This window comes from Drosophila navojoa, chromosome 5 (assembly GCF_054131105.1).
Source record: "Drosophila navojoa isolate 15081-1374.11 chromosome 5, UAZ_NAV_1.0, whole genome shotgun sequence".
Lineage (NCBI taxonomy): Eukaryota > Metazoa > Arthropoda > Insecta > Diptera > Drosophilidae > Drosophila > Drosophila navojoa.
Window position 1 is genome coordinate 15,789,007 of NC_142893.1, and position 20,443 is coordinate 15,809,449.

General features: G+C 45.2%; 6 protein-coding genes across 11 annotated transcripts; 3 read left to right on the forward strand and 3 right to left on the reverse strand.

Annotated features, from left to right (window-relative positions):
* The first annotated feature begins 599 nt into the window (after nt 1–599).
* On the forward strand, nt 600–2,101 carry LOC149091093 (uncharacterized). Its single transcript, XM_089262269.1, has one exon. It carries the CDS (start codon nt 721–723, stop codon nt 1,993–1,995), a length of 1,275 nt encoding a protein of 424 aa, XP_089118395.1. The 5' UTR covers nt 600–720; the 3' UTR covers nt 1,996–2,101.
* Nucleotides 2,102–2,401: 300 nt separating this feature from the next.
* Nucleotides 2,402–10,065, forward strand: tapas (tudor domain-containing protein 7 tapas). 4 transcript variants are annotated; one of them, XM_030389143.2, is made up of 9 exons: nt 2,403–2,561; nt 3,161–3,381; nt 5,316–6,374; nt 6,434–8,131; nt 8,202–8,320; nt 8,802–9,090; nt 9,165–9,316; nt 9,382–9,530; nt 9,597–10,065. In XM_030389143.2, exons 2-9 carry the CDS (start codon nt 3,166–3,168, stop codon nt 9,812–9,814), a joined length of 3,900 nt encoding a protein of 1,299 aa, XP_030245003.1. In that variant the 5' UTR covers nt 2,403–2,561; nt 3,161–3,165; the 3' UTR covers nt 9,815–10,065. The 4 variants fall into 4 exon arrangements, with proteins under 4 accessions (XP_089117019.1, XP_030245003.1, XP_089117018.1 ...); XM_089260893.1 differs by lacking the exon at nt 9,382–9,530 and having other exon boundaries at nt 2,402–2,561; nt 9,165–9,263; nt 9,590–10,065; XM_089260892.1 differs by lacking the exons at nt 2,403–2,561; nt 3,161–3,381 and adding an exon at nt 3,501–3,709.
* MED8 (mediator complex subunit 8) lies at nt 9,852–10,914 on the reverse strand. Its single transcript, XM_030389150.2, has one exon. It carries the CDS (start codon nt 10,822–10,824, stop codon nt 10,054–10,056), a length of 771 nt encoding a protein of 256 aa, XP_030245010.1. The 5' UTR covers nt 10,825–10,914; the 3' UTR covers nt 9,852–10,053.
* Nucleotides 10,915–11,051: 137 nt separating this feature from the next.
* Nucleotides 11,052–12,572, reverse strand: Hao (Hydroxyacid oxidase). Its single transcript, XM_089260826.1, has 3 exons — nt 12,272–12,572; nt 11,944–12,216; nt 11,052–11,819 (listed from the first exon to the last, which is right to left on the reverse strand). Exons 1-3 carry the CDS (start codon nt 12,400–12,402, stop codon nt 11,129–11,131), a joined length of 1,095 nt encoding a protein of 364 aa, XP_089116952.1. The 5' UTR covers nt 12,403–12,572; the 3' UTR covers nt 11,052–11,128.
* Nucleotides 12,573–13,977: 1,405 nt separating this feature from the next.
* Pex6 (peroxisomal biogenesis factor 6) lies at nt 13,978–17,458 on the reverse strand. Of its 3 annotated transcripts, none has more exons than XM_030390474.2 (5): nt 17,287–17,409; nt 17,061–17,198; nt 16,477–17,001; nt 15,657–16,421; nt 13,978–15,596 (listed from the first exon to the last, which is right to left on the reverse strand). In XM_030390474.2, the coding sequence occupies exons 2-5, from the start codon at nt 17,082–17,084 to the stop codon at nt 14,190–14,192; spliced, it is 2,721 nt and encodes a 906-aa protein (XP_030246334.2). In that variant the 5' UTR covers nt 17,085–17,198; nt 17,287–17,409; the 3' UTR covers nt 13,978–14,189. The 3 variants fall into 3 exon arrangements, with proteins under 3 accessions (XP_030246334.2, XP_030246335.2, XP_030246333.2); XM_030390475.2 differs by having other exon boundaries at nt 17,061–17,210; nt 17,287–17,408; XM_030390473.2 differs by lacking the exon at nt 17,061–17,198 and having other exon boundaries at nt 17,287–17,458.
* A 94-nt stretch (nt 17,459–17,552) lies between these two features.
* Taf5 (TATA-box binding protein associated factor 5) lies at nt 17,553–19,993 on the forward strand. Its single transcript, XM_030390476.2, has one exon. The coding sequence runs from the start codon at nt 17,654–17,656 to the stop codon at nt 19,787–19,789; it is 2,136 nt and encodes a 711-aa protein (XP_030246336.1). The 5' UTR covers nt 17,553–17,653; the 3' UTR covers nt 19,790–19,993.
* The last annotated feature ends 450 nt before the right edge of the window (nt 19,994–20,443 follow it).

Consider the following 20,443-nt stretch of genomic DNA (forward strand, 5'->3'; position numbering starts at 1 on the left):
TGCAGTGGCAAATGTTTGCGTCACCGACACAAGGCCCCCAACATGCGTGCCACACGCTCAATTACAAATTAAGTTTGCCTCGATATATCTAGAGACGTCTATATATAAAAATGTATTTATTTATTGATTATGAAGTTGATTAATGACGAGCTCCCTTTGAAGAAAAGGTCAACTAAAATAATGGAATTAACTAGAAGATTGTGGAAATCTAAGTGAAGATTTTCTTTGTCAATAATGTTTATCTATGTCTATGTATCTATGTATTACTAATGGTATTACTTAATTACGGATGATAAAGCGATTGATTAACTACATATTTATTTACCTTAAGCAAGTTGCATTTAATATGTTTGCTTGTCTGATTTAATGACTAATGCTAGAGATAATAGTCTGATATGTAAATTGTAAACTGACTTGATAAAGGATTTCATTGATAAGCTGAGCCACAGCTACATACTAATCAAAATTGATAAGTTGATAGACTAAGCGATTGAGTGATTGAATATCAAAACTCCTTATCAAAATAGAATTTGATAATTGTCAATACTCAAAATAAAAAAATATATGTAAAAATATCGATTGTTTAATGGTACAAGCAGAAAAGACAGCCAAAACTCTGTCAACATCAATGCATAAAATAAAAGCTAAATTGGCATCACTGAGTCAAAAGCACTTGTGAACGCACTTTGTGCTGAACAAAATGTTTTGGTATGGAAAACAATGTCAAATGTGATACACAACAGAGTGAGAATTATACTAATGGTGATTGTGGCAATTGTGGCGCACGACTCACTGCTCGGCAGTACAGTGAATGCTGACAATAATGGACATGCTCATAGCAAGAAGCAGCGCCGCACTGAATCACAGATGCAGCCTCCGACCTCAGCTGAGCTACACACTCTGGATGCTAATCTCAACAGTTTGTTCGAGCAGCTGAACAGAAATCAATTCGGGATTAGTGCAGGAAGAGCTGGCCATGGTAATAAAGTGAGAGCCGATGCTGGCAGCCCAAGATTGCGGAGTCTCAATGAAAACGAGAAACTTTTGGACTGGTTGATCAATAACAGCCCGGAGCAGGAGCAGCGGCAGCAGCAGGAGCAGGAATTGCTAGTGTCCTCGGTGCTGGCTGCACGACAAAGAGACAATCAGCGCTTGGAAAATGAATCTGCGGATCGAGCATTCGAGCGCCTGATAAAAATGAATCTAAAGCAGGGGAGCACTGATGAATCTTTAGCAGACAAGAGAGTTGAGGCTAAGAACTTGCATGCGCCCTTCTTTAACTTTTGCAAGACAAAGGACAAACAAAAGGCTCCCAGCTCGAAGGGCACCTGTCCGGCGCCCAAAATCAAAGCCAAAATCAAAGCTGAAGCCAAATCCTGCAAGAATAGTGTTAAGCAGAAAGTGGTTGAATTGCTAAAGCTGACGAAGAAGATGAAGCAGCGTTCGTGTCTGATTATCAAAATGCTCAATGAATTGGACACTGAGATCCACAAGAGATGGCCAGGTGTGAAATTCAGAGGCCACAAACATAAGATGCCTCAGCCTCCTGAAAAGTCACAAAGCGAATCGACGCCTGAAGGAAAGCAGCCGGAGCGCTTGGATACGCCAGCGCCGATGCCCACCACGCAGTCACCCTTTAAGCACAATCGTGGCTTCTACTTTGGCCTAAAGCCACTTGGCGATGATAGCACCGAAGAGAATTTGGAAGCAGCCTTGAGAGAGGAGCAGAAATTGGAGCAAAAGGTGCGGGAGGAGCATCATCTGCAGCAAGAACGAGATGAAAAAATAAAGCGAGCGCGATACGAAGCAGCTCCACCGGCAGCTGCACGCATTGAATACTTTGTGACAACTCCAGCACCTGGAAGAAACATCTGGCATTATGTGAATAATAGTACTATGAGAAAGAGGAAAGTCCCGGGGAAAAGACTTAAAGCGCAATTGCAACGAGTCCTACGGCAGCATAAAAGAGCCAGACATCGCCTTGCTTTCCAATAATACACGCTTGGAATCAAACATAATTTCATTTATATAATTAATATATGTATATTTTTTAAAAAGTGAAAGAGTTAATCTTTTTTAAATTTACGTCGGCAAGCGCTAACGATTATTTTGCAACGGGGTCACCCTGATTTATATCGTATGCTGCGATTGCTTATAATCCGCGCAACAAGTAAAAGCGGACTGCTAATGATAATATCGATAGTAGCGCGCATTTACCTCAGCTGCAGTGGCGAGCTAATTTAATTAAATAAACAAAATAAATGACATAAGTTAGCTAAATAGTGGTTAATTTTAAAAATACATTTTTCTTTATATACTCACGTGGAATAAACAGCATGGCAATTAATATTAATCGATAATTTACCGATATATCGGAAAATACAGTTAGTTTTACAGCTGTTAATAAGAGCACAGGCTTTCAAAGTTTCAATTTGATCCCGTATAGTTTCTACTTCGTGTTTCTACGCATTTTTTAAAAAGTGTACTTAATTTATGCAAAAGTGCATATAAAAATAATAATATATATATATGTTGTATATAGTAAATAGTCGAATCATTCTGTAAGTATTTCCATTCCGAATTTCGATTTTTGATTTCGCTACTTCGCAATAGTAAAAAAACATGGGCAGATAAATGAAATTGAAATTTGATATGTTTCGCTGACAAACATAAACATATGAAATCTTAAATAAATAAACAAAGCTTGACTTATGGTATCTGTCGCATGAGTTTCTAGTTAATTCTCCAGAACAGATAAATCGAACTCAAATTTTGTCTGTTTAATAACTTAATGTGAATTGTATCAAATTCTTGAGAGCAGCAGCCATAGTTTTGTCTTAGACTTAAAAAAAGAAGCAGCTTGTTGCGCCGTCGCGATGCGTTTGCTTTTGCTGTTGCTGTTGCTTTTGCTATGCTCTTGAAAACTCTCCCTCTCTCTATCGCTCAGCTGATTTTTTCATTATCTGTGTCGCGTTCATTGTGCCCAAATAAGTTTTCGCGAATATCGTTTGGCACGCATATTTGTTGTTGTGGGTGGGGTTGGCTGGCATTTCACAGCGCTTTATCATATTTGATTACCTGATTGGCATGTACTCACACATGCACTATTTCTGATTATATGAGTGTATATTAAGATTATTTCTGTTTAATATATTTGCAGCAACAATGACTTCGAAGCAAGAAGAAATTTTGAAGGATCTTACTATTGTGGTGCGCTCATTGATAACTTCTATGAAGCCGCCGGTCAGCTTGCAATGCATAGAGCGCGATTATAAGAAGGTGGAAAATGCGCCAATACCTTATCACAGGCTTGGCTATCGAAGTACCCTCGAATTATTGGAGAAGACAAATGCATTCAACTTCCAAAAAGTCGGAACAGAAGTGAGTGAAAGACCCGAAGAGGTGGCGACCTCCCCCCACAATGCGCAAATCTCTCAGTTACTCACATGTTTACTGCCTCCCTTTCTCTCTCTCTCTCTCTCTCTCTCGCACTCTCTCTCTCCCTTGCTGTATGAAATCAGCGCAGCTTTTGAGAGCTGTGGTTGAGCTTTTGGCAGCGCCTGTTTCCATTAGTGCTCATTTGTATCTCAGTAAGTTTCGTTGCGTCAAAGCGAACGGTGCTATTTGGATCTCTGCGTGCGTGGAAGAGTGTGTGTGTGTTCGTGTGCTTTACGGGGCTTGGCTTGCCACAAAGAGGCAACGTGTCAATGTAGCGTCGCTCCAACAAAAGTGTAAACAATGTTACTCTTGTTATTATTTCTGCCTTTCTATAAGCTTGCTGCTGTGCTGATTAAGCAGTTTTTGTTTTCGAAATGCAGCGCACTCACTCACGCACACACACAAAACGAAACAAAATGCCAACAATTATGCATAAGTTATGTGCAAAGCGAAATAAAACGAAAGAAAGAAAAAAAATGGACAGCCAATTTAAACTTTTTGGCTATTCGTCTTTTTGCTCTCATTCTCTCACAGTTTATGTGTGTGTGTGCGCTCCTGTGTGTGTGTGTGTGAGTGTTTCGCTTTGCATGCTTGGTGAAAGTAATCAAACGTTGTCCGATTCGACTGTAAGAGGAAGCGAGAACGCACACCGCATTGCATTTCAATTGATACTTTTTATTTTGTTTCATTTGCTTGTTGCCCATTCTTGTCTTAATTTATTTATAAATGCAGGCATTTATGCACTCTGTCTTGAAATGTCAATCAACACTCGTTCATTCTGTGATCAATGCGGTTGTTGCTGTTGTTGTTGTTATTATTATTTTGGTTTTGTTGTGCTTATCAGGATGCCGCCTTCGTGCATTTGCCTCTGGCTGCGGCTCTCTCGTTCTTGTGCCGCAGCACAGCTCCCCACGCAGAGCTGGCCTGATTTGCAGTGGGTGGTTGCTGGGCAGGTTCAGCCGTCTTCTGTGGGTTGTTTTTATAAAATAAGGGGAAAAACGAACAAGAAAATGTCAATGCAAACGCAAATCAATAATGCAATGTAGACGAAGATAATGGAATGATGGGGCAGATGGCAACTTTGTAACGAAATTCATCTATAAAAGAATTTAATTTATACGAATAATTATTAAATTAAATTGAATAAATATTAAATTAATTTAAATATGTAATATTTTGGTTTAAATAGCAAGAATTTAAATATTAAAACAATCTAATCAATAATAGATTAGATTAATATTAATTCATTTCAATTACCAAAATATTTTCGTAATTATCCTAGTTACATTCAATATTTCTATTTCTAATGGGAAGCTTAGCTTTTCATTTGTTTCATGTTTTGAGTTACTATTTTCATGAGCACAACTGTATATAGTTTTTATATAGATTAAAGCATTTGTTCGCTTTAAGGCCAGCAACTGTTTTCCATTTATGCATATGCCAATGCAAATCAAGTGACTAATTTAACTAATTGTTTATTTAATGACAGCTTTCACCGCTGATCGCACAATTTCACATTAAGCAATTGCATTTGTATTGTATCCCTTATCACGTCCCACGTTGAATCATCCAAAATAAAAGTGGAAGTGGCTGTTGCTAACGTCATTAAATTGTATAATCTTAATATTAAAGTTAGTTACATATAGAAACTCTGCTATCAAATGCTTATTCTCTTTACTCTTAAACAAGAATAGCTGCTCTTTAGTATGTGATCAATATTAACATCCACAAAGACCCTTCTAAACTTCCGATAAGCGACAGCTAGTAGAGTCTTTAGAGATTCGAATTATTCAATTATTCAATCAAATCGCTTATTGTTCAAATTATATAGTTGAATGTTTAATATAGATGGCTAATAAGCTAAATCGTTCTTTCAGATCTTTGTCACCGCCAAGCCCAACCCCAAATCGGCGCATATTGCTTCTATGGTACGTTCTCAAAAGGAAAGCAAGCATAAACCTAATTTTCGATCGTCGGCTTTCTCTGCGCCTGCCCGCTCAAACATACGCTTCAATCCCTCCGGCTATAACAATGCGCGATCGGCTGTAAGCAGCAATTATCAGCAAAATAGTGCACCACGCGCAGCCTCACAACAACTCCAAGTGCAGAAACAATATCAGCAGCCACAGCAGCAATATCCGCAACAGGAGCTGCTGGGCTTGCGTGCCGAGCTGGTGCAGAAGCTCGAGCTATTGCGTCTGCAACAAGAGGAACAGAAGCAGCAGGAACTTGAAATCCAGCGTCGTCAGGCGGAGTTGCTCGAGGAGCAGCAGCAGCAAAAGTTTCTATTGCAGGAGCAGCAGGTAAAGATCGATAATCAGATTAAGCAGCTGCAGGAACAGCACGAGCGTGGACTCGAAGCACAGGCGCGCACCATTGAGCAACTGCAGGCGGATCGCCTGGCGCTGCGGCATCACTTGGAAATCCTAGAGCAGAAGCATCGTGAAGATAAGGCAAAGCAAACAAAGAGTTCGCTTCAGTTCACGCTCCCAGATTCAACTGTCACAGCTGAGATGAACGGCAACGCAACGAAGGCTGCTGCCGCCAGTGCCCGCAAGCCCCATCTGCGTCCCATATTGGGCAATAGCGCGCCATCGCAGCGTCCGGCTCCAATGAGACAGCCAGCGGCAGAGGCAAAACCAGGCGCTGGCGCTGGTGCTGCTGCAGTCGCCGCTTCACCCATTAAATGGCCAACGCATCCGCGAGTTCAATATCCTATCCGTGATACGCGTCCCACAGGCAGCGTCTCTGTCAACTATAGATTGAAGCAACAGCAAACGGCAGTTGTTGCACCAAAAGCAGCAGCACCAGCAGCAACTGCGCCGACAAATGCTTCGACAGTTGATAGTCTGATAACTCCACCAGCCTCGCCCGAGAATGCAGCTGCCAAGAATACTTCGACGCCAGTGGCCGCTGCTCAGCAGCCGCTGTTGCAGGTAAGTTTCGTTCGCTCAATTAAATGGTAATGCAATAACTCTCTGATTCCATTGCACAGCTTCAACCAACACGTGCCGATATCCATTTCAAGTTCGATCCCGCATACGATGCAATCTCCTCGCTCAAGCAATATTGCGTCGTGTTGGGCTATGCGCCGCCAGCGTACGAGTTTTATAGTGCGAACAAAACCCAAATGCTGCACTGCAAGGTGCGCATTGGCGAGACAGTCTTCACCAGCTATCCGGAGGCGCACTTTGATGAGGCAACAGCAATGCAGCGCACCGCTGAGGTGGCCGTTGAGCGGCTGCAGGCACTTGAGGCGCGCAAACAACTGTCGATTCTCAGCGATAATGAATTTCTCGATGGCCTGTACCAGGAGCTGATCAGGCATCCGCATGGCATCGTTAGCCACAAGCTGCCCGAATGGTACGAGGCGAATGTGAGGCGTCAGGTGCCCAGCAATTGGTGGTCCCTGATCAATTCGTCGCCCAAAATGCGCATCGAGAGCAGCGTCAACACGCACATTGTATTTGCCAATGCTGAGAACCCATCGCCCGTCGTCCTGCAGCAGCCGAGCAATGTTGGCCCGTTGGCCATGCCAGAGCTGCGGTTGCCGTGGACGGATGGCCAGCAGGACTGGAGCATGTATATCACGCACTGTGACAACACGACGCATGTGTGGGCGCGCCTGATCGATCAGAGTGCACAGTTCGAAAGGTTGACCGAGCAGCTGAATGCGCATATGTCACGTCTGCAGAATCGTCAGCCGGTGCCACAGCAGCCCGTGGAGCAGCAGATCTATCTGGTGGAGGTCAGCGAAAACTGGAATCGTGTGCGTGTCATATCGTTGGATGCGGAGCAGCGGCAGTGCAGCTGCCACTTTGTGGACTTTGGCGACGAGGTGGTCTTTAGCTATGATATGCTCTATGTGTGTCCATCGAAATTCCTCTCGCTGCCCGCTCAGGCTGTGTGCCTCAGCATGTATGCCCTGGACAAGTTCGAGGAGCACCCCCATGCACTGCCCGTGCTGGCCAAGGAGCTGGCCGGGCATAGCGTTGTCACTCGCATCATTACCAGCGAGGCACAATTCCTCAAGGCCGGTGGATTGGCTCAAGGTGTGCTGCTGCCCCAGCGAGAGGCATCCGCTACCGAAGAGAATGGCTGTGGAGTATCGCTGGTGAGGCGTGCGTGCATCGTGGGCACCTTCTATGACACCTCCACAGCGGAGGACATCCATCTGAATGATTTGGTGGCCAATCAGATAATTCGCAACACGCCCGCACCGATGCTGAAGCTGGAACAGAAGCCGAATCATGTGCTCGTCTCGCACGTGAACGATATGGGCGACCTGATGGTGCAGCTGCCCAACGAAGATCTCAAGTTTGTGCAGCGCAGCATTGCCCGGATCATGAGCGACAGCAGCGAACAGCATCGCGTGCGCTACACCGATCTGCTGCACGATCAATTGGTGTGCGTGTGCGACGAGACTGGTGATGGGGTGAAGCAGTGGCATCGCGGCATGCTCACCGCCAAGCCGAAGAGTCCCGAGGAGGAGGTGTTCGATGTGTATTATGTGGACGACGGGCGATTGCGCAAAACGCACATCTCCAACATTTATCGCCTGGAAGCGAACAATCTGGCCCTTGCCGCCTATCCGGCTCAGGCATTGCGCGTGCGTTTGCATGATGTGCCGCCGATTGATAACCAAATGGTGGGACGACTACGTGGCCTGCTGTCGCCGCAGACGCCAGTGCTGGTAAGCTGGAGTCTGTCAATAAATATGAATCCAATATCGTTAATATAAAACTCTTCTGTTTCAACGACAGCTCAAGGTCATGGAGGGCGCCAACGATAAGCTGCCGATGGTAACGATTCATGCTCGCGGTCAGGACAGTCTCTATCTCTGCCTGAACAGCGCGATTCGTGTGGAGTACGAGGTGCAGAGGTAAGTTGAGACGATTCACTACCTTTACTCATACAAATCATTCTTACATCTGCACACACACACTCTCTCTCTCTCACACACATACACACACACACACACACACGCACAAACTTGTTTTGCTTCTCTGTGGTTTAATGATAGTCTCTAATTAGTGCTTTCAATAAACTGGAACTGACATGAAACTCTATCGCTACAAAATTATCTCAACATTAACGACTCCTTCAATCAACTCACAGCATCCCGTAAGCTAACCTTCGTTCGTTCGTTCACCAAGTGCTTAGCTTTAAGAACTCATCTAATATTCATCAATGTATATAAATGACAAAAAAGAAAACAAAAGTTAAAAGGGTTAAAGTAATAATAACAGCTCTACTGCCAAAAAGCCAAAATATAGTTTTCATATAATACCTCGCCTTACCCATCCACCATCCCATGTCCCACCTGTCCACGTTCCATTTCAACTTTGCCCCATGTTTCTTAGCACGACGCGGCTGGAGCCGTTCGATGACGGCGGGCTGCACTTTAGTCCCAGCGGACAGCTGATTCGTCGCAGCAGCTTCAGCTCCACGGTGTCCAGCCAAAGCAGCTGCAGCGATCAGCCGGCAGTAGCAGCAGCAGCCGCCGCTGGGCTTGCCTCGCCGCCCACCACGCCCAGCAAGGCGAAGAGCAGCCCCCTTCTGCCCGTACTGAAGGAGTACGAGGCCATACCCGCTGTCGGTGCCTACTTCGAGGTGCGCGTAGCGCTCTCTGTGAATCCAGGTCACTTTGCAGTGAGTACTTGTCATCAGATCAACATGAGTCAATCCAGCTAATCTCGTTTCCTTTTGTTCTCCCTCTCTCACAGGTTCAGCCATACAAGTGGTATAATCAGCTGCAGCGCATGATGAAGGATCTGCAGGCGCATTGCAAGAGTCCAGCAGCGCAGACCGTGCTGCCGGCACAGCTGAGCATTGGTCAGCCCTATGCGGCGGCAGATGCCGACGGCGTCTATCATCGGTGAGCTGCTCGAAATGTGCTTAGCCAAGGGAAAATATATAATATTTATTTCTGTTTTCCTGCAGCGTAAATATACGAAAGATTTACGATGAAATGATACACGTGCGCTATGTGGACGCAGGTGACGATGGTATCGTGCGCTGCAATCAGCTGCTGCAGCTAACACCGGAGTTCAGGGAGTTGCCCATGATGGCGTTGCCAGCACAGCTGCATGGTGAGTGAAAAACAAAAATCCAAACAGTTGGCCAACTTTTCACTTAACTCCAATTTAACTTTTTAGGCATTCAACTGGCTGGCATCGACTGGACGCAGGAGAATTGTTTGCGATTTCGTAAGCTGACGTTGGGCCAGAAATTCATTGGCATTGTGAGACGCGTGGATAAGCTGAAGGATGAGCGGCGTGCGCTCAGCTTGGAGCTAATTGATACCTCAACGCCGCAGGACATTAAAGTGCACGAAACACTGATAAGCGAGAAACATGCGCTGCCTGCACCATAATACTATACCATAACGATCTTCCTCAATTAACGACTCATTTGTTTTGTTTACGTTTATTTGTTTAACCGATGTGTGGCCCACAGATGCATATAAACACATAAATACATATACATATATAACTATGAGAGCCAACATTCCGAAATTCTACCTAAGCATATGTATATCTACTATTATTATTATTATGTTACTGAGTTGTATTCAAACGCAAAGCGCAACAATAAATAAATTATGATATTTTGCTACCGAGAGAATGGATGCACTTGGTTGGCCGATTTGATGTTTGTCTTGACGGCCGAGGGCGCCTTGCCCAGCTGCTGTTGTACATTGCCCGGACTCATGGATGGGCCGCCCATGGGCGGAGTGGGTCCGCGTATGGACGGTGGCACCATCATGCCGGGACCAGGTCCTGGCCCATAGTTGGCCTTGTATTGCAGTCCCTTGCCCATGCCCACAGTTGCCACGAGCAGCTGGGTGTCTGTCATGCTGCTTGTCTGCTGGATGCCCGTGCGTGAACTGGACTCAATTTCCCATTCCTCGCGAGCTTTGCTCACCATATCCAGAACGTGGGACACCACCTTATTGTACTGAGTTACTTGTTTCATGGCCGCTTCGTTGGTTAGATTGGCCGCCTTCTGTTCATTTTGCTGCATTTTCTGCTCCGTAATAGGGTCGGGCCGTGTGCGCAGATAATCCGGTACAATATCATGCGAAAAGACTGGCACACGGCCTTCGGTGATGTTAACCAGCGTTTCGTCGCGATCCATTGAGACGAGCAGCGGCAGCACTGTTCGATTTCGAAGCGGTGGACACTGCTCCTTGGCCAGAATCTTAGTCAGACCAGTCAGATGACTTGATATGATGGCAAAGTTATCCAGGAAAGTTGGCCAATTGATGTCCATGTACTCCATTTCCAGTTTTTGTATCATGGATAGCACTGCTAACTTTAAGTCGTTGAGACGCTGCAATATTGCGTCCAACGTCATTTCAAAGTGCTTCTCTTCGCGCTGCATTTTATTTGGATTTTGTTATTTATAAATTCTAGGCAACAATTTTATTGCTGCTCGAATCAGCAATCAGCGTTCGACAACTGTTTTTGATTGTATATCGATAAGTTGGTATTTAAATACTAATATAGTACGATTATGGCAAAATACGATAGTCGTGAACCGATAAGCTGAAGCGTTTATTTTGCCGGTAAGTTGAAAATGAAATATTTTGCAGCCAAACTATTATTTGGTATATATTATTGTTTATTGGTTTAAGATTTGTGGAGGCATTTCCAATCTTTGGCAATGTGCTCACTTTTAATTAATATTACAATTTCGAATAGAAAGACTCGTGCACCACCATTCCCGGCTGAATGTCACTCAAAGTTTGGCAACCGGTCAGCGACATAGTAATTTCCAAATCTTTTCGCAGTACACTCAGTAACTGCTCGACGCCACTTTGTCCATTATAGGCCAGACCATAGACAGCCGGACGCCCTATGAAAACGGTCTTGGCACCCAACGCCAATGCCTTGAAGATATCATTTCCCTGCATAATGCCGCCATCTAACATTACAACCAGATCGTTGCCCACAGCTTTCGCCACCTCGGGCAATGCTTCTATTGAAGCTGGGACGGTGTCGATTTGCCTGGCGCCATGATTGGAGACAATTACGCCGGCGCATCCGAATTCCCGGGCTAAGACGGCATCCTCGGCGGTCAACACGCCCTTTGCAATGATGGGCAGCTTTGTCAGCTGCTTAAGCCAAGCAATGTCCTTCCAGGTAATACTGGCATCAAATTGGCTGGCCACATACTCGTTTATGCCAGATCCACCCATGGTTATTACACCATTCGCCAAATCTCCTTGGAAGTTCGCCAGTTTTAAGTGCGACGGCAAACTGAACTTGTTGCGGACATCGCTGCGGCGGTGGCCGAAGATTGGCGCATCAACAGTTAGAACAAGTGCCTTGAAATTTGCCTTTTCAGCGCGGCGCACCAATTTCTCAGTAAGTGATCTGCAAATAATATGATTTATTAAATTTTGAATGGCGCAATTAATCGATAATCTTTGTCATTGCCCTCTGCTATCGATTACCATCGATCCCAAAGTTCAGTTATTTGAATTTTTAAACGACCTACCGATCTTTGTAGATATATAGCTGGAACCATTTGCAAGTATCAGGCGCTCCTGCCGATAAATCCTCCAACGATGTGGTGGAAAGTGTGCTCAGTATAAATATAGAACCAGCTTTGCCAGCGGCGCGTGCATTACCAATTTCCCCATCGGGATGCGCCATCTTCTGCATAGCTGTTGGAGCAATGCCCACCGGCCACTTAAGCTGCTGTCCCAGAATCTTGCAATTGATATCAACATGAGAGACATCTCGTAGAAACCGTGGGCGTAGGCGCAATCTATCATTAAAAAATGATGGAAATTAAATCATAAATTAATAAGAGACTTACAAACCTTTTGAATGCCTCGCGATTTAGTCCAAGCGTAAACTGCTCTCCGGCTCCACTTCGATAATAGTCCAAGGCATTTTTCTCCAGCTTAGTGAAAGCCTCCTTCTCAAAATCCTCCACACAAACTAGCTCCATGTTTCAGGTTAAAGTTATGCAACAAACGAATATGCAAATCAGATTTTCAATCTTAATCAAATTAAATCACGATAGGGAATTCAGATATCAGCTGTTGCTGGATTTAAGCGACGATACGCATATAACGGAAAATGCAATCAGTAGAGACTAAATCTAAATTCGGATAAGATAAGTCTTCGAGTGAATCTGAATCTAGTAAGAATTTCAACAATGATGAACTCCGTACAGCAGCTCGCGCTAGACTGAATCTGAGTTCCATAATAGACCCGCTGGTGGTATCAACAGCATTTATGACGTCGTGATAGACGACCAACAGCAGCCACTGATAACTGAAACTTAAAGTAAACAGTCAATTTACGCCGCACACGGATCATTCAGATGCACGGAGATGAAACAGTAAGATTCACCATGCCCGACAAAAATATACCCTACCTATCAAGGAGCTGTATATATAAAATGATCAAGTTGAGGTCTGAGTAATCCCTTTTATCAAAATTTAATCAATTGCAATCATTTAACATGGTTATCATAGTCCCTCGTTATGCGTTTCAGCTATTCCACATTTATTATATTAAAGTAATTATTATTATATTAAAGTAATCAGGCAACTAGTAAATTGTTACTCTCTTCCACTCTCTGAGAATGTACGAGAGTTGACCAATCACAAGGCACAGCGTGATTCGAGCTACAGGTCCGTTGTTTCAGCTCTCATTATACAGAACTTACTTTTCCTTGCACTCGCATGCACTGCTCTCTCATATGCATGCATATGTGTGTGTGTATGCTATTCAGGCAGCTTTCATGTATGCATAAGCTTTTGTTCCTCCCAGCTCTAAGTAGCTTTCGCTCTGCATGATCTCCCTTTGCTCACACTCACTGCGCTCTTATATGTATGTATGCTTGTGTAGATGTAGATGCGCTGCTAAAGTCCTTGTATATGTATTAGCATTTATTTGTGTGTATGCATGACTGTTTCTGCTCGCTGCATACTGTGTGCTCCTCGTTTCGATGCCAAAGTTCCATAGCTTAGCTGAGAGCGTTCTCGCGCGCCAAAGCTTACATAGTTGCCGCTTATTTCAATGAATAATTTATTATTACTACATGCATCATTATTTATATTATAATTCTAATCATTATTACTACAATTATTATGAACAATTGCTTAATTTGATTAACTTATAAATACCATAATTTAAGTTAATAAAATTAATATTATTAACTATTATTTAATCTAAATAAACACTAACCTCACACACGCCATCAAGAGGAAGAGGAAGCCCACTGCGCTGCACTGGACCTCTGACCCACCGGTCAGCCAAACGACTGAAGAAGCCCTGCGCAGACTTCGCTTTATATATGGGGGGCTACCACTCAACCCGAGCTCTCTTCTAGAGCATTCGTGTGAGTAGCACTCGATCGTTGAGTGACCAATGGGAACGCTTGCTGCTCCGCTTGAGCATCCCAGCTTACTGCTATATATATATATGTATGTCTGTGGACTTAAAGTAATATACCCTATTGGGTATATACCCGAAATGAGAGGGCAAATGTTAGGACAGTTCTAAGTGACTAAAGTTCGCTGATAACGCTTATTCAAATTTATTGACTTTTTGGTCATAATTTGTGCAGAGATAATTTGACGAAGCGTAAGATTCCATCACTAATACTATATTATATCAATGTCTAGTGTTTTTTTTTTCTTTTTCAACAACCTTTAATTGTATTAAAAGTGATGTACAAAATAATTCAACAAAAACTCAATAAATATACAAAAAATAGTTTAACAATTAAACGCTATACGTTTCCTTCAGGTTCCTGAAATATTCTAAATCACTTTGGCTGATTGAAGGCACAAATTTGCTGAAGGACGTCGTAAAGTCCTCCGACTCGACGATAATGTGCTCAGCACTCAACTCCTTGGCCTCCCGGCCGCAGCTCTCATGTTTGCCAATGATGCGTCTGACTGCCGATAGCCAGGCATTGGAGCAAATGGAGTAGAGATCAGCGCCGCTCATTTCACTCTTCAGATTCTCTGCGATCTGCGCCAAGTCAACGTCGTCCGCCAGATTAAAGCGTTGGGTTTGCGCACGCAGCACAGCGGCCTTGTCATCGGGCGTCGAGCATGGTCCGACGTAAAAGAGTTTATCAAAGCGTCCGGGTCGCAGCAGCGCCGGATCGATTAGATCCGGACGATTCGTGGCAGCGAGTATAAAAATGGGCTTTGTCGCATCGCCGCTGGACATGCCGTCCATCTCGGCCAGTAGCTGAGATACGACGCGATCCATGACACCGCCCGAGTCGCCAGCAACGCCACGATTGGGCGCCAGCGAGTCCAGTTCATCCAAGAACAGGACACATGGCGCAGCGGAGCGCGCACGAGTGAAGACCTCCCGCACATTCTGCTCGCTCTGGCCCACGTACATGTTGAGCAGCTCGGGGCCCTGGACCGAGAGGAAACTCAGATTGCATTCGGTGGCCACCGCCTTGGCGACCAAAGTTTTGCCGGTGCCCGGTGGTCCGTAGAGCAAGATGCCAGAACGTCGTAGGTTCTTGCCCATCAAATGAACGTGCTTCAGTGGCAGTCCAATGCTGCTTTGGATCTCATCCTTCAGCTTATAGAGACCTCCGATATCGGACCAGTATACCTTGGGCACCTTGGGCGCGCCCAAGCTGTCGGCAAACGAACTCTGCATATCATTCAGATTTTTGGAGAAGTGATCTAAGGTCAGTGGCGTTTGTCCGTCTGACGATTGACGTCGCTTAAGTCGCACGGCATTATCATAGAGCAGCTGCAGATCACCCAGCATAAATCCCTGCGACTTGGCCGCAACCTCCTCCAATACGTCCTTCACAGCTCTCCACTGGGGACAGAATTTACTCATGTATTGGGATTGCATGTTGAGTGGGAAGAGCGGCAGCTTGGCCAATGCCTTCTGATTGTAAATGGCATCATTGAAGGACTCGCGCACGTGCATCCACTTTAACAGCTCGAAACGCTCCGATTGATTGGGTGCTTCAATGTTAATAATCTCCAGAAAAAGGCTCTGGATCATGGGCTTTAGATGACGGTCACTGGTGAGGGCGACAACAACCACGGGATATTTGCGATCGCGTGTAAATAGCTCTTGGATCTGCACATGAAAGGCGGAGAGCAGGCGAAGATCCTCATTGCCTTCGTTGTCAATGCCAAAGATCTATGAATGTAATATAAATTAACATTTTCTATGCTATAGCAGAAACTGATTCGACTTTACCTCAAAGTTATGGAAGCAAATGATTAGCGGCTCGCTAACCTGACTTTTGGCGAACACCGCCTTCAGCTTCATCTCGGTGTGTGATGGAACTTGTGATACAATCTCGGCACAATCTGCTCCATATAGATGCATGCCCAGCTCCTGGGCAGCGGCAGTGATTAGCTTCGTCTTGCCAGAGCCGCGATCGCCCTGCAGCAAGAAGACCGGAAAGATGTGCTTGGAGGACAAACAAGCAGAGCGTTTGGGCAAAAAGGCATCCACCGAGGAGCGCAGCATCTGGTACGGCCTGCGCAAGCCACTGGGATAATTGTTGGCTATGGCACAGCTATCGAGAGTCTGGCGTGGCAAAAAGCTGTGCACATGCGGCACCTGCACCAAATTGCTGAAGTTCTTGGCCACGACTGCCTGCAGCTCAAATTCGCTGCCCTTCGACTCCAGGTGGACGCAACGGAAGTAAACCTCACGCAAATAGGCGAATATCAGATAGTAGTGGGCAAAGGCAGCTGTGCCCACCAGCTGGGCATTCACCTCGATGCGATAAATGTGACCGCGATGTAGCATGCGCGGCGTATTGAAATAGTTGCTCAAGATCAGCTCTGATACCTCAGCGGGCAGCTCATGGGGATTGTTGAGCAGATACACTTGAGCCTTCGTGGCAATCGTGGGTATTGTCTGTTCGTCATTGAAGGTATCCAGCTGCACCCAGCAGTTGTTGCGCTTCTTGTTGTTGCCGCAGCGCTCCATTAGGTTGCCATAAAAGTTTTCCTGAAAATAAAAATATAAATACATTTGTATATACATAAATATATATAATACTTACCTTTACATACAGACAATTGCTCTGGCATTGTGCATTTTCTATGGGCAATATTTGTCCCACGATGGTATATGGCGTCTCCTGCAGGATTTGTTTGACCACTTCAGAGCTGTCCCAGCTGCGAACGGAGCCACATTTTGGATTCGCCTTGCTGCTCCACGCTCCGCGCACAATCAAATTGACAAAATTCACATCAGCCGACTCGGCGTAAGCATCGTAAACATCCTTGCTGGCAAAGATGATGTGCTCCGATTTGATTAGCTCGTTCTTGATCAGCAGCTCGTAGAGCTGATTGGGCATGGGGGTGAGCAGAAACTTGCCCCTGTAGTATTTGGCATAGCGCCAGTATACCGCATATATCAAATAGCCAGGGTAGAAGAACCAGGGCCACTTCGGCACCAGCAATTGCACCGTTGCATTGTATGCCTCGACAAGCTCCTGCATGCGTCCTGTGAAACTGTAACGTGTTTCCGGTGTCGTGGCGGCATCGTTATCAATGGATTTAGCTGACTTAAGGCCAACTTTTTTCTGTGAAGGTCACGTATATTAATTGAAATGTAATCAAAGAGATAAACATATTAACCTACCGCAACAAAATCAACATCGCTCATTGTGCGAAGACATAAAAGACAAAGGTTACTTTTGGGGCAGGCAAAGTCTAAATGCTTGGGATTGGGATCACAGGTACAACAATATCTACACGCACAAAGTTATTCTGCAAGTAGCTGTTATCAATTCTAAATGAAGTTAATAGTGCCGCAACATATACAAATATTATTATTTATAGAAAATACATATATTCTGATTACGTACCTTCTTTACAATTACTCTTTTCTTCATCTCTTCTCCTAATTTCTGTTAAAAATTACTTTTTAACTTTATAAGTTATAGCTTTTAAAATTTATTCAATAATAATTCAACCCTTTAATCTCTTATTAATTATAAATATGTCTTTATTTATAAGCCATAAATATTTCTCGTTCAAGGCATGATTGAACTTTTAGTGTTGCACAATGCATAAAAATACTAAAATGCATAAATAAAAATACCTTTACTTATTATGTATCGATAATCTCAAAAGTACCCCTGCCTGTATTAAATACACAGCTACACAAATATCGCTGTCGTTATTACCAAAACAAACACAAACAGTAAAATATAGTTTATATTTCGTTTAATAATGAATTTAGACGTAGCAAACGTAAATGGCGGCAATGGCAATGATAACTCACAACATTCACAGGACAAGCGCGAACTACTCTGTTTGCTTAAACTCCTGAAAAAATACCAATTAAAAGGAACAGAGGAGCTGCTCTGCCGGGAGGCAAATGTGAACAGCGCAGATTTGTCAAAAATTGACGATGACGATGTTAAGACGGTGCTTAACGCCGCGCTGTCGTTCACTGAGGAGAATCTCAATCGTCAGGCAGCGTCGGCAGCGTCGGCAGCAGCAGCACAATCCAACGAATCGAAGGCGGCCACGGAAACCAACGCCGCCGAGGCGCTGGCAAAATTCATTGGCGACGATGCCTTCGATGCCCAACAGTACGAGCAGGCGTACGAAGAACTGCGAACATTTGTGGAGGAATCTTTGGACATCTATAAGCACGAATTGTCCATGGTGCTCTACCCAATACTGGTGCAGATCTACTTTAAAATTCTAGCCAGTGGGCAGGTAGAAAAGGCGCGTGGATTTATTGAGAAATATAAGTCTGATCTCGATGGGTATTATATAGAAGGCCTCTTCAACTTGTTGCTGATATCCAAGCCCGAGGAGCTGCTCGACAACGATCTTGTGAATGCCATGGAGACCGACAAGTTCGTGATACGCATGTCCCGGGATGCCCATTCCCTGTTTAAGCGCCACATTCAGGATCGGAGGCAAGAGGTTGTGGCCGATATCGTATCCAAGTATCTGCACTTTGACACCTACGAGGGCATGGCTCGGAACAAGCTGCAGTGCGTGGCAACGGCGGGCTCCCACACTGGCGATGCAAAGCGTCAGGACAACAAAATCCGCGTCTACTACGGATTGCTCAAGGAAGTGGACTTTCAGACGCTGACCACGCCCGCACCAGCGCCCGAAGAAGAGGACGACGATCCGGATGCACCAGATCGACCCAAAAAGAAGAAGCCCAAAAAAGATCCGCTGCTGTCGAAGAAATCGAAATCCGATCCCAATGCCCCGGCCATAGATCGCATCCCTCTGCCGGAGCTAAAGGATGCGGACAAATTACTCAAGCTCAAGGCGTTGCGCGAGGCCAGCAAACGTCTGCCGCTGAACAAGGATCAACTGCCCTCTGCCGTATTCTATACAATACTTAATTCCATGCAGGGCGTCACCTGTGCCGAGATTTCGGATGACTCTACAATGCTCGCCTGTGGCTTCGCGGATTCCATGGTGCGCATTTGGTCATTGACGCCAGCCAAGCTGCGTGCTTTAAAAGACGCCGAGGCGCTACGCGAACTGGACAAGGAATCATCGGATATCAATGCCCGTATGCTGGACGAGCGCAGCGGAGAGATGACGCGCTCCTTCCTGGGCCACACGGGTCCCGTCTATCGTTGCGCATTTGCGCCTGAGATGAATCTGTTGCTCTCTTGCTCGGAGGACAGCACCATTCGGCTGTGGTCACTGCTAACCTGGTCCTGTGTGGTCACCTATCGCGGCCATGTCTACCCGGTGTGGGATGTTCGCTTTGCGCCGCATGGCTATTATTTTGTATCGTGCTCGTATGACAAAACCGCTCGGCTCTGGGCCACGGACTCGAATCAGTCGCTGCGCGTATTTGTCGGACATTTATCTGGCGTGGATTGCGTGCAATTTCATCCGAATTCGAATTATGTGGCCACCGGCTCTAGCGATCGCACGGTGCGTCTGTGGGACGTGCTGACTGGCCAATCCGTGCGCCTGATGACCGGACACAAGGGCACCGTCAGCTCCCTAGCCTTCTCCACTTGCGGCCGTTACCTGGCCTCCGGTTCGGTCGATCACAACATCATCATCTGGGATCTGTCGAATGGGTCGCTGGTCACTACGCTGCTGAGGCACACGAGCACCGTGACCACGATTACCTTCAGCCGGGACGGCACTTTGTTGGCTGCCGGCGGACTGGATAACAACCTGACGCTGTGGGACTTCCACAAGCTCACCGATGATTACCTGAGCAATCAGATAACCGTGTCACACCATCAGGACGAGAACGATGAGGATGTCTATCTGTTGCGCACATTTCCCAGCAAGAATTCGCCGTTCCTCACGCTGCACTTCACGCGTCGCAATCTCCTGATGTGCGTTGGTCTCTTCAAGAGTTAGTTTCCCCAGTGGATCGGAGATTCTCAAATATATAGATATATTTACTTGCACTTTTAAGCCAGGCAGTCACAATCGGAAATTTGTAATTGATTCGATTTGTTTTTAAGCTAAGTGTAGGATTTAAAATAGTTGATTTGTAACTTTGTAATTAAGTCTTAATATGTGTGACTACTTTATAAATATATCCTGCTCTTTTTTTCTAAATCTTGATTGTTATTTGATATGGAGTTTGGCGGAATCCTCTCTTTATATGCTTTAGGGAATGTTTTAGTCGTAGTAGATCTCATATTTATGTATGGGTTAATCTAGATCACACAGTTTATACGAATGTCTATCTATCATACATACATTATGTATGCACTCCTCTGATATACATATAAAGAACACTTGAGTAGATCAGCAGCAGCGAGCGAGACCAATAGGAATGGTCACTTAATGATCGGGTGCTCACTTCTCAAAAGAATGCTCCAGAACTGCGATCAGTTTGAGTGGTAGCCCCCCATATACATATAAAGTGAAGCCTGCGCAGCGCTTCTTCAGTCGGTTTGGCTGGCCGGTGGGTCGGTAGTCCAGTGCAGCGCAGTGGCTCTCCTCTCCTCCTCCTGCTGATGTCGTGTGTGTGTGTTACTTTATTGTTATATTAAGTTAAATTGT

Bases quoted from the DNA above. Each gene is read 5' to 3' on its own strand.
- Pex6 (XM_030390473.2), bottom strand. From the start codon at position 17,313: ATGAAGAAAAGAGTAATTGTAAAGAAG. The intron at 17,002-17,286 runs GTACGTAATCAG...TGACCTTCACAG, and splicing joins AAAGAGTAATTGTAAAGAAG to AAAAAAGTTGGCCTTAAGTC. The intron at 16,422-16,476 runs GTAAGTATTATA...TTTTATTTTCAG, and splicing joins GCAATTGTCTGTATGTAAAG to GAAAACTTTTATGGCAACCT.
- Taf5 (XM_030390476.2), top strand. From the start codon at position 17,654: ATGAATTTAGACGTAGCAAACGTAAATGGCGGCAATGGCAATGATAAC.
- tapas (XM_030389143.2), top strand. From the start codon at position 3,166: ATGACTTCGAAGCAAGAAGAAATTTTGAAGGATCTTACTATTGTGGTG. The intron at 8,132-8,201 runs GTAAGCTGGAGT...TTTCAACGACAG, and splicing joins CGCCGCAGACGCCAGTGCTG to CTCAAGGTCATGGAGGGCGC. The intron at 9,091-9,164 runs GTGAGTACTTGT...CCTCTCTCACAG, and splicing joins TGAATCCAGGTCACTTTGCA to GTTCAGCCATACAAGTGGTA.
- MED8 (XM_030389150.2), bottom strand. From the start codon at position 10,824: ATGCAGCGCGAAGAGAAGCACTTTGAAATGACGTTGGACGCAATATTG.
- LOC149091093 (XM_089262269.1), top strand. From the start codon at position 721: ATGTCAAATGTGATACACAACAGAGTGAGAATTATACTAATGGTGATT.
- Hao (XM_089260826.1), bottom strand. From the start codon at position 12,402: ATGGAGCTAGTTTGTGTGGAGGATTTTGAGAAGGAGGCTTTCACTAAG. The intron at 12,217-12,271 runs GTTTGTAAGTCT...TTTTAATGATAG, and splicing joins AATCGCGAGGCATTCAAAAG to ATTGCGCCTACGCCCACGGT. The intron at 11,820-11,943 runs GTAGGTCGTTTA...TATTATTTGCAG, and splicing joins CTATATATCTACAAAGATCG to ATCACTTACTGAGAAATTGG.